The 12,118-nt window shown below is 40.7% G+C and overlaps 1 protein-coding gene across 1 annotated transcript in view; it reads left to right on the top strand.

Moving 5' to 3' along the window:
* The first annotated feature begins 1,056 nt into the window (after nucleotides 1-1,056).
* The window catches only part of ZDHHC17 (zinc finger DHHC-type palmitoyltransferase 17), a 64,553-nt gene continuing 53,491 nt past the window's right edge, over nucleotides 1,057-12,118 (top strand). Inside the window, exon 1 of the mRNA XM_064419571.1 lies at nucleotides 1,057-1,188. Coding sequence (XP_064275641.1) covers nucleotides 1,126-1,188 — 63 coding nt within the window. The 5' untranslated portion in view covers nucleotides 1,057-1,125. The remainder of the gene's footprint in view (nucleotides 1,189-12,118) is intronic.

Below are 12,118 nucleotides of genomic sequence, written 5' to 3' on the forward strand. Positions count from 1 at the left end.
TGGTTTCAAATATGTGCTTTGAGACCTGTTTCACACCCCCGCTTTCTAAATCTTATGTCACTCTTCTTCACAATTTTGAATTTAAATACATTAAAAAAAAGACATTTATGGTTTAACATTTTAATAATGCTGCAGTCAGATTTTATTAGTGCTTCTCTGTTACATTTTGCATGAGATAGGAAAGAGTAATGAAGAGAATATCATTGTAGGGTTTTAGGCTTATGAGCTTAATGTATTATGATACAACAAAATGTATTATCCAAAGGACCCTTTCTCACAAAGGCAAATGAGAGCACCATAGATATAGCAATACAGAGCAGTAGTCAAACCAGCAATAACGTTCTGTAATTGCAAAACCATTTTTGATTAAAATGTAATTTATTAAGAAAAAAAAAGAAAAAACGCGCTTTAGGATTCCTGATCTTGGCTGTATGCACATTACGCAGCCTGTGAGGATAGAAATGACCAGCTAAAGAGAGCTATTTTGTAACTTGTCCCCAAATCCGCAGCCATCTGCTCGGGAGGTGAGGAACCAGCGGCCCAGCAGGGCACAAGCGGCTGGAAGGAACTGCTTCCTCAGGACTGCTGGGGGGTTTCAAACATTCCTGCAGCTGGGAGCAAACACCCAATTAAATCCTTCTTGCCGTCTTCCCATGCTCTCTTTGCCACTCCAGCAGGCATGAAGGTAACTCCCAACGAAAAATGGACAGACTCGGCTTAGTATGGAGCAGTATCTCCATTAAAGGTGGAAGGTGAAGGGCTGTCTTTTCTCTCTTTTCGCTCACATTCCAGCCTGTAACGAACCCCACTCCTTATCAGGGGTATCTCCGCAAACCTGCGCTACACTGAATATTGATTGCAGGAGAACTGGTGCCGGTGCCTCCGCAGACACGGGGGGTGCGCACACAGACACACGCACTCCGCAGGTTCCACACCTGACACACGCCGTGTGTGTGTGTATGTACATATGCACATATATACGTGTGTGTACGCACACCATGACTGCCGGGGCCCTCAGCCCGCCGCGCTCCGCTCCGTCCCTCCCGCCGGAGGAAGCGGCGGCGCGCGCGGCGCGGCGGGCACGCGCGCTACCCGGCATGCAGCGGGCGCGGGGCTGGCAGGAAGATGGCGGCGCCGCTGGAGGAGTACGAGAAGGAGGCGGGCTGCGTCCCCATCCTGCACCCGGAGGTGCGAGCGGCCCGCCCGCAGGGAGCGGCGCGCGGGAGCGGGGCTCGGGGCGCGGCCGGGACGGCGTCCCGCCGTGGGGCGGGGGGGAGCGGGGCTCGGCGGGCGGGGTGCACGGAGGGCGGGAGGTGCGGCGCCGCCGCCCCCCGCCGCCGGCCTGGGTGTGCGCGGCGGCGGCGGCCCGGGGTGGGCAGGGCCGGGCGGGCGGGTGCGGGTGGCGGAGAGCCGTGCAGGGTCCCCCGCCGGCCCTCCGTGCGCCCTGGCCGGCAGCGGCGCCCGCCCGAGGCGGGGGTGAAGCAGCGGCGGGGGCAGAGGCGCCCCGGGTGGTGCCGCCGCAGCGGCCCCTGAGCGCTCGGAGCCCGGCCCGGCCCCGCTGCCCGGGGGAAGCGGCTCGGGGCTATGAGTGTTTCCCCTTGGGTTTGGAAGGCACGGGTCCGCAGCTCACCCGCAGGTCGGGGCTGGCCCCATCCAGCCCAGCGCTCCCGTGTGGCCTGGGCTTATCTCGAGAGCCAGCGGTCTGGTTTTCCCAGGGTGTCGACGGTGGGAGGAATGTTTACAGGTAACGTGTAGAGGTCGTTTCGTGCCATTTCTTTTACCCTTCTTTTGTGCCGCCCACCTTTGTCAGCAGCATGTGTGTATTCTTGAGGACTAGCATGATTGTTTTGAAAGGTGTTTTAAATAGTTTAGAAAAGCTTTTATACGTGGACTTGTCATCTGATACGTTAAGGACTGTAAGAATTGATTTTTCAGCCTACAAAACAGATAAGTGCATGTGTCAGGCTCCAGTTTTTGCTAAACAGATGGTATCTTTTCCTTTAACAGTGTTCTAAAAGTCTGTTAGTTTATTTGATGACTTAAGAGGCTATATAGGCCTCTGTACGTGGTTGTGTACCTTATCTGCTCTACCTCTCTAAACTGTGCTCATGACTTTAGAATAGACCAGTCTGTTCTGAAAGGTAATTAGCTAGCAATAAACCCCAAGTGAGTGTCTCGATTTTTTTTGTTGTTGGTTGGGGGGTTTTTTTTGTGGTTTTGGTTTGGTTGGTTGGTTTTTTGGGATTTGTTTTAAGGAATCTGTGTAGACTGTTGCTGCATGTTTTTTCAGCCTAACTGGAGTCAGACTAAATGCAGTACCCTTGGTAGCAGTGTTTGATGATTTTCAGAAGTGACACAAGTTTTCAGAAGTGATCCAGACTGTACGATGTTAATGTTCTTTGAAAGAAGGTGTTCTTAACTTGTGGAAACTTTAGATTGGCAATCTAAGACTGGAACATGGAATAAAAAGCATTTATAGCTTGTCAGAAATTCATTGTATTTTAAAGATTGAAAACTAGTGTTTGTTAATTTTGAGTAGTTACTGTATAGCAAACTAAAATCTCTCAATTTAAATTGGTCGTCTAGCTAGTTCATCTGGTAGAATTTTATACTGTTCCTTTGATGCATTGAATGTCTGCACAAAAGATGGGATGGAAGTTAATTACATTTTTTATATTAACACAATTTATATTGTGTGCTGTAACATCAACAGGAATCATATGTCATCAACATCACTAGTTTGTAGGGAGTTTTATTCGATTTTTCCAGAAATGCTGAGTGTCTGACTAGATCTTACTCACAAGATAGTGTCTACATGGATTTCAGTGAGTGTTTCTCTATTCCCTAAAGTCTTTGTACAGATAAACTTTAAAAGAGAAGGATGTTTTTCATGCTGGTGGTGAGACAGACTGGCTGTTAACAGACACTCCAGAAATACTCTTTTAAAAACTTAGGGACTGTGTGGTAGCAGAGCTGTATTGTCACAGACCTGCCCACTGAACAATGCAGTGCATCTGTGTTCAGTCGCTTTTGAAGGTCAGGGGCCCTAATACATGGTGATTTCCACTTTTTAAGAAAGTAGCACCATGTCCTTATGTAAGTAGTGACGTTAGAGCATATAATCAGTTTCAACATTTGTGTACATTTAAAACCGATGCTTTTTATAGTACTGTCAAAATCTTAACCTTTTTTTTTTCCTTCATGGTGCTGTTGTTTATTTTTGGTATCTTTTTAGGTATTTTTTCTATAATTTTTATGAGGCTTTTGTTTCCTACTGTCTTTTTGTATTTACTAATTTGGATTACTTTCAAATTGTTTGAAGTTTTTGCAGGTTTTTTCTTTGGTTGTTTTTAAGGGATGAGTTTGTTTTTATCTGGGCTCTAAGGCTTTGCATTTTGCCATGAAATACTATGAATACAATATTAATGTTGTAGGAAAGAAGTTTGAAAGAATAGTGAAAATTACTTAAATACAGTCATGCTGGGAGATCTGTTTATTTATTTATTTGTGAAAGACTCAGTTTAAAATGATTCAGTAATTTTGGTAAGAAGAGGTAGAAATGGATGGAAATGTGAATGCTTTAGGAAACTTAGGATGGGAGTCCTTTTGAGGGGGTTTGTGTGGTACCATGCTGAATTCTTGGGCCTCCCTTGCTTCCTCCCTCATGAATGCAGGCTGAACTTAGGTAATAGACTCTTTACAATGACATTTATTCTGCCTTATGCGAAGTTTAGTGTGGCAGGGTAGATCCTGTCTTTCTAGCTGTAGGATTGCCAGTGGAACAACAAAGCTTTTGAAGACCATTTTAGTGGTGAAGTGCAACAAATAATATTAATTGCACATGTGATACTTGTAGGAGGATTCTGTAGTATGTGACAAATGCTTGGAGAACTGCTGGCTAACTGATACATCTTGGAAATAGTTGTTGGGATTATTCCTGAATTTCATTGTTCCCAAAAGTCTTGGAGGAGTTGGACTACTAGACTTGGATTTTTTTCTTTAATGATTTGGATGCAATGTCAAAATTGTCAGTAATAAAATTTGCAGGCAAACAAGATGGATGGGTGCTAAGCAGGGAGGATGGAACTGTACAAAACCATCTAGAATTCACGTGATATTATGCTGGTAAAGCAAGGCACACCTCAGAGCAGCTATATTCAAAGTAGTGCACTGAAGGTAAGAAGCATATGCATGGGATTGTATCCCAAAAGTTATTGACTGATAGGATACGAATATGAACAAGCAGTTCCACAGAAGTTCTCAGTATAATGCTTTGTTTAAAAATGTATAAGAGCAAGGAGATGTTTTTTGGCTGAACATGTGGTAATGCTCATGATGAAGTTTTGTCTTTAAAAATATTAAATAGTGAAGAATAAGGAAAATAATTTAAAATTATTTTAATAATGCCTTACGGTAGGTAAAAGGCCTGTAAAAGCCCTGTTCACTTTATCTAAAAAAGCGAGAGGTATCTTTTTTTCCCCATGTGAATATTTTCTTCCTGAAATCCAGTGCTTTATTCAGTTTATGCTCAACAAGATCCAGTGACTGGAAAGTGAAGTTGAATAGGTTCAAATTGAAAAGCACAAGTGGTAAAGGTGGAGGGTGAGTAATCATTGTAGTGAAGGAAGGAGGGCACTAGTGGATTATCCAGCTGTTGATGCTTTCAGCTGGAGTTCAGGGACCTTTCTATAGACCAAATCCAGGTTTTTTAATTCCACAAATGGATAACTGAGTGGTGTGTCAAATATGTGAAAATAGAGGAGTGTAGACTGTGTTGGAGTGACTCTGATTCATGTACTTGAATTCTTAGGAATTCCCAGCAGGACTGGGAAGTGCATGGTTGGCCAAAGCGGGCCCCGTGGGTGTAGGTCTCGGGATGGACATGGCAGCGGTTGCCCTGCAGTGGGATACGGTAGCTCCATTGGGAGGGATGCAGAGCACCCTGCCATGGCTGACTAACACTGGGCTAAGTAGTCCCTCCCTGCTGCTTTGCTTCCTTCTCCCAGTGTTTAGGTTTCTGGTGACAGAATAGCGAGCTCTGCTTCCTTTTATACAGTGTAGCCCTGCTGTGGGAGTGCTGTTCATGCTTATTATGTTTGTTGTCCTCTGGTTAAATTATTTTAATAGGCCAACATACCTGACTTTAAATCCTTGGATCTTCTAAATAAGAGTGAATTCCCGACTCTTCCATGGTAGGTGATGATAGGTTTGGATGTTTTATTCTGAAATTCAAGGACAGGGAGGGAGAAGAATCTTAGAAAATGGATTTTGCTTGTAATGCTCCTTTATATTTGGAAAATATTCTAGATATGTGTCTAGTATGGCCCTAACTGCCAAAGGTAGCAGCTGTTGAGAGCTGCATCTCTTCCTAAATGGTAAGAACTATTACTGGGAAGGAAGATCAGGTTTGTTACTTCAGTGTAATGTATTTACCACCATCAGGTGGTGTGGGATATATTTGAGAAAGATGGAAGTTATTGTTTATTACAGATACCTCTTGGCATTAAAAAAAAAAATCTTGTCTAAGAACAATCTTCCTGCAAAGTTGAAAAGCAATTTTAACAGTTATAGCCTCTGTTTGACAAGAATTTTTCCAGATGGAAGCCATCATTCTTATCTTAGTTTCTCTCCTTGTCATTCAGTTTGTAACTACCAAGGAAGTTAGAAGCATATATACTTATATTCCTTCTTGGTGATTTTAAGAAAACAAGTACATCTATTGTGAATAGCTTTGCTCTGGTTTTTTTTTCTGTTCCGAATTTCAGTGAAAGGCCTGACTTGACCATCCAGCTCTATTCTCTGTGGAGTTCTGTACAAATTGTTTGGGTTGTCCTGGAGTGCAGATTGTTTTTAATTGTCCTATACAGATACAGAACTTACTGTGTTGTTTAGTCAGGATCACTCCAGAGACTAGTCTTGCATTTGTGAGCTCATTCAAAGATCAGGTGTCACTTATTATACTGCTAAGAAAGGACAATAGAACTGTGAAGTCTCAACAAATTAGCATGCTTGATATTGAAGGTTGAGCCTTGCTTGGTGTATCTTGGGTAGCTTCAGAGGCTGAGGATGGAGAGGACTGCAAATCTAATCCAACCTTATATCACAGGCTGAAGGTTTTTAACTAATTCTTTTTATTGCCAGAGTGCTAATTATAAAGTAAAAAAGAAAATAAAATCCTATGTTAATAGGTCATATTGTGTAACTGGGAAAGTTGCCCTGAAATTTAATTAGTCTGTTTAAGACTTAAACATGTTTCTAGTCTGAATTTAATTTATTTCTGTTCATTACATCTTGCAAGATACCTATTCAAGTATAGGTCTGTCTGTATCTAGTTAATATGCTGATGATTATCAGATCCCTACACTGCTGTTATGGTCTGCAGTCCTCCTGACCCTTTAGAGTCTCTCATGTGGATTTGTTCTTTCAGTGTTTTGATGGCTTTGCTCTCAGTGCAGTAGCTGTTGCAGGAATGTGGGAGCAGTGCACTGTTCTGGCTGTGGCAGTAAACACCCTCTGGGTGACCCATCCCTGGAAATCTTCAATGCCAGGCTGGATGGGGCTCTGAGCTCCTGTGACAGAGGTGTCCCCGTCCACTGCAGAGGGGTTGAGCTAGATGGGCTTCAAGGTGCCTTCCAACCAAGGCCATCCTATGATTCCTGCTCATCATTCCCCATAGATATATTTGTACTGGTCTTGTTGGGAACTGCATCACACTGGAAACTTGTACTCAGATAATGACCAACCCTTCAAGGTAGTTTTTAGGATAGGTCTTTATTTTAGATAGGACTTGGCTTTTTTTGATATTTAAAAAACCCTAATTTTGTCCTGTCCCAACATTCGCTAAGTTGTATCAGGAAGAGAGTATTAGTTGTTCCCCTTTTTCTCTCTCCACACCTCCCCTCCCAGTGAGAATTATCTCTAACTGTTGTTTACTTCTGGGTTGCAATGCTGAAATAGGCTGGGTCAAGGTACAGTCTCTGAAGGATGCTTAGTGTGTTCACCTTGACACTTCTCTGGGGGTTTAAAAATGGGAGCTACTGAAAAAACCAAAACGAGTTTTTTTGGGAGCATATTCCTTAATTTGGAGAGTAGGAATAATGGTCACAAATCAAATCATAAGAATAAAGCTTGCTCACCTGTAGCTTTTAATACATGCAAGACAGACCACATTAACTTTCATTGTATTCTAATTTCTGAATCAAAATATCAGACGCTACTAACCCAGACACTTTGGACATTAACTGTGTTTGACCGTTGCTACTAATTTATCCAAAAAAAGTGACAGGTTTAATTACCTGAAGCCATGGTACAAGTTTTTGTAGACTGCTATATTATTAGTATTTGCTTTTTTGTCTGTTTTATATAAAACCTAGAAAAGGCAGCAATAACTTAAAATGGTAACTGTTTATAACCCATGTAGTTTTGTATCCAGACTGCAGAAGTTTCTTCTGGCATAATTAATAGCAATATTCATATCTTTTGGACTATATGGTTGACCCAAACAACCTGTAATTTACAGAAGTTTAGTACTCATTGTTCTATAGAAAGCGTTTTATTGGGGCAGTTTAAATGTTCTTTTTGTTCTGCGCTTACCAAACATTTTCAAATTTTGTGGTTTTGTGTTTTTATTGACACTTTTCATTCTTACTTTGTAATCTTGACAACTTTTGTTAATTTCTTTTATTGCTAGGATGGTGCTTGCCCTTCTAGGGATAGGGAGGTATTGTATCCTTCTGCTATATATTTTTTTCCATATTTTTCTAATTTGTCATGATCATTGCCAATGCTTCACTTGCAATTCTTACAAGATTTTTTACAGTTGTTTTGTTACAGTTGCCTTTGTAAATGGTGCCATTTTTCACCACTTCTGGTCTTTTTCTCAATGATGAAATTGTGGCTTCTTTGGCATCTGGTAAAACACTTAAACAAGTTTTCAACTATTTAAAATCTTTGTTTTATGTATCTTCTGAATTGGGTAGTAATTGATTTTAAAGTTAAAAATTTGTTTTGAGACAGGCCCTCTTAATGCATAAGAGATAAATGTCTGGTTTGATCCAAATTTGTCTTGATTCAATTTGCTTTTACTCATTAAGCACAGGCCTTATTTCTCTGATTTCACAGATTAGTCTTTCAACAGTGTTTGTTTCACTGTGTTTTGTCTGTTTGCTTAGGAAAGTAATAAGACTATATGAATGTGGAAGAAAATTTACAGAATTAAGGAGGAAAATATTTCTTTGCTGTTTGCTTGAAAACTGAACAATGTTGCCATTGGTACTGACATGTTTAGATAGGAGCAGCCTCAGTAAGTGGTATTTCAGCATGCACACTGTCCTCTGTGGCTTTTCCAAGACAGCATGAGATAAAGATTTGACTTCCATGGTATCCTTGTACTTGAGATAAACACTGGGATGTGTTACAAATGAGACTGTGGAGCAAAGTAGAAAGCCAGGCTCCCTTTGACTTCAGAAAAAGCTGAATTGAAGCCTTGGGCCTGTCACATCCTGTATGTGGTGTATCATTAGACTACAATTGTGCAATTTTGAGATCTAGTAATTTCTTCCTACATTTGTAGGATGCCCTGAGGTATGTAGAAGTGTTTCCTTGATTCTGTCTATAAGGAAGGAGGTACCAAAAGTGGAGGGTAGTGGGAATGCCGTGGTCAGAGCTTGGAAAGCTGCTCAACATCAGGAGAAGACGACTCAGGAAGGAGGGAGCTCAGTAGCAAGAGAAAGAAGACATCAGAGTGTACTCTGAGAACACTTGCATTGCTGCATCTGAAGGATGTGATTTTTATGATTGTGTTTAAACTGGTCTCAAGCCATTGTGGAACCCAGACACAGCTCCTCACCCTTCTTGGGGTGAGCTTTGCAATTGTGTGGCCAGTAGGTGATTTGGGGTGGTACTTGCTTGGTGAGTCTGTGGCCTAATCTGACACCTTGGGTAAGAGCTAATGGAGGAGGTGCAGCCAGCACCAGGAGTGATCACCTGCCTGATTGCAGATCACTTTTAGCTTGTCTTAAGCTGATTGTGATTCAGGTGTTTCCAGCTGCACTCATATGCCAGTGGTGCTTCTCTGGTCCCAGGATGAGCCAGTTCAGGGAAGTAAATCAGTAGAAAATGCATCCAGTACAAAAACTGCTGTGAATAAATTTCTGCCAGTTCACTAAGCCTACTCATGGAAGGGTCAAGTGCACTAAAGCACTGACAGAAGGTAGATGATGAGCTGGCAGTCCTGGTTTGGAAAGTGAGGAGTCGGGGAGAACAGGACCCTTCTGCAGTGTTAGACCATGGATTCACTGAGCTGCCTCATTTGCTGCAGAAGATTGTTTGTTAGCATGACTAGAAATACCTTTCATGCACTTCCTAGGTGTGTTGGTTAACCAGCCTGTATTTATTACAAGTGGGAATGGGAGTTTGCTCCACTCACTGTTGATGAGAGACTCCGTGGGCTGCTAAAACATTGAAATGGGAATGATGAATTGAAATTTTTTTTAAGGATTGAGCACAACTTGTACTAACTTTTTTCTGTGTATCTGCCAAGGAGAAAAGGGCATCTGTAGCTAGGCTGACTGCTCATTCTGTCATGTGCACTTGCTGGTGATCTAATTCTTGATGGGAAAAAACATTTACCTTTGAAAAAAACTTTTAAGAATATCCTTTTCTGTGAATTTGAAAAAGAGGACTGCTTTTTCTGCAAGTAGCTGAGTATCAGTGTTGGGCTAGACACATACTTGGGTGCATTTTTGACATTTAGCACTTTAAAAGAGTGAAATATGTAAATGGTTTTACATTAATCTCATGACAGACTCTTAATGCTAGGTCTTTCGGAGATTTTTTTTTTTAGGTTGATGGCTCTGTAAGCTTGTGTATTGTGAGACCTAGACCTGTGTAAATCACTTGGAAAAAAAAATAGTTTCATTTTTGCCAAAGTCCTGAGATTTTTGGTTAAGAACATAATGCAATGCTCCTTGCAAAAGAAGCCAAAAAGTGAAATGTACATGTTAATGTAACTTGCTGACTAAACAAAATATAATGAGCTTTACACCATAGCGCTTTAATCTTTTAAGGTTTTAAATCATTACAGATGCTAATAAATGTAATTCTTCTAAATAGTGCTTGCTTTTTGGTGCTGTATGTGCAAATACAAAGCCTCTTGAAAAGCTTTTTTTGTGAAGCTATGGCTTCCTAAAGTATGTAACACTGTTCAGTTTAGGAGCATCTTCAAGGAAATTGCTAGGAAAGAGTTGACTGGTTGTGAGTGCTTGTTTTGAAGAAACAAAACTTATCATGATCAGCTGTGATTTGAATCACATGAGCTGTGACCTCTGCATAGAGTGGTTGGATTAAGAGCTCTAGTTGAGCATCTCTAACTCGTTATGTAAAAAATTAGATCTATGTTGGGGAGTATGCAGGATTATGGTCTCTGTGTGATGCCTGACTTGCATGTGGGTGGAAATCTGTAGCAGCAAAAGGACTGCTTTATGGTGTTTGAGTTGAGGCTTTTCTCAGTCTATTTCACCACTTTTTAGAGATCATTGTCTACTTAAACTGTATACTGATTAAAAAAAGATTGAGTATTAGGCAAAGATTTATTTCCATTGTTCATGTATTCTATAATTAGCTTCTCTAGGGATTTTCAAAATACATCTTTTCTTTTAGTCAAGAAACTGTGCAATTAGACCAAAATTGCAGGAGGTAAACTGAACAGACTTCACAAAATGCGGTAAAAATTAAAAAGTAATGGAAAACAGTAACAGAAATACCATTGAATGGAAGCTTATTTTATCATGTCATACTCATTTTGTGTAATTCAGTGCTATAACAGGGGCAGGGAGAATCCTAATGTTAATGGTTAAGGATCAAAGTAAGGCAAGTCTGGTGGTATATATTTGCAAGCCAAACACGGATCCTTTTATTTTTAAACGCATAATTTGATCAGTTAATAAAACAAATGGTGTGACTTTTTTTTTTTCCATGGAGAATGTAGTCTGGTTTAGGTGGAAATTTTCTATCACTGGTTAGCTAAACTGAAGGTGTATATGAATCATCCCGGTCCAGACACTGTAACAGCTCATAGCTGCTGAACATTCTGGCTCCTCAAAGTTATGAACCTACATAGCCCTAGAGAATTCTTAACTTTCTGGGCTAGGTGTTTGTGTGAATATGGGAAGGATCAGACTGTTCTCACTTGATGGCAGTCAACAGTTAGATTAGCTGTTGCAGCAGTAAATGTTGAGAGAAACTGGTTTCTTGGGAAGAAAAGCTACCCTTATGCCTGTAAATAATTAATTATGATTCTCTCTAATATGATCAAATGTTAACCTCTGTTTCTGCAACTTTGTGAGTTGCAGAGTTAGCTAATGGGGTAGGGGAAGGAAGAGGATCTTTAGAAGAGGATCCTTCATTAAAAATACTAAAATACCAGCCATATCTCTATTTTGTTGTTTGTGTTTGATCAATTTGCTTGTTTGTTTTGGTAGCATTTTTCTATTAATGTTAATTCATGAGTGACTAGTCTTTGTGTATATAAATGAATGTGGGTGTTGATAATATGCAAGTAACTATATATAAATTTGTCTGTATAGATGCTTGCACCTTCTTAAAAGTAGGAGGAAAACTGGGAGAGAAAACTATAAACCACAATGTTGTAGTAAATGAAGTACAGGGAAAATGAACACATAAATATGGGGGAAGGAATTCTTTAATACTGACCTCCAGTAGTCCCTGCTAAATGTAATACACGTACATGAGGATTATTATTTAGCTTCCCTGAAACAGTTGCAGTCACTTCCAATTTGATTATGATTCTCTGACTGCAGCCAGATATGAAAATAGTGTAGTCATCAATTAAAGAAGAAATTAGTTTGTTTCTATTAAGAAACAGATGCAATAGTATGCAATATTTTATGGAAAGTAATACTCCTATTTCTAAGCTTTTATTTTGAAACCTTTAGTTAGTATTTTCTCTTTAAGTCTCAATGATCTTGGTCACCATTCAGAATTCGAGCGTCTGATTTTGATCATGGTACTTCTTCCTTGCAGCAACATCACCTAATGTTAAAAGCAGTCCTAGCCATCTGTTAGTGGCTCCCAGAGCCATGTGTGGCAGCTGTAAGCA

This window comes from Passer domesticus, chromosome 5 (genome assembly GCF_036417665.1).
Source record: "Passer domesticus isolate bPasDom1 chromosome 5, bPasDom1.hap1, whole genome shotgun sequence".
In the NCBI taxonomy this organism is placed as follows: Eukaryota; Metazoa; Chordata; class Aves; order Passeriformes; family Passeridae; genus Passer; species Passer domesticus.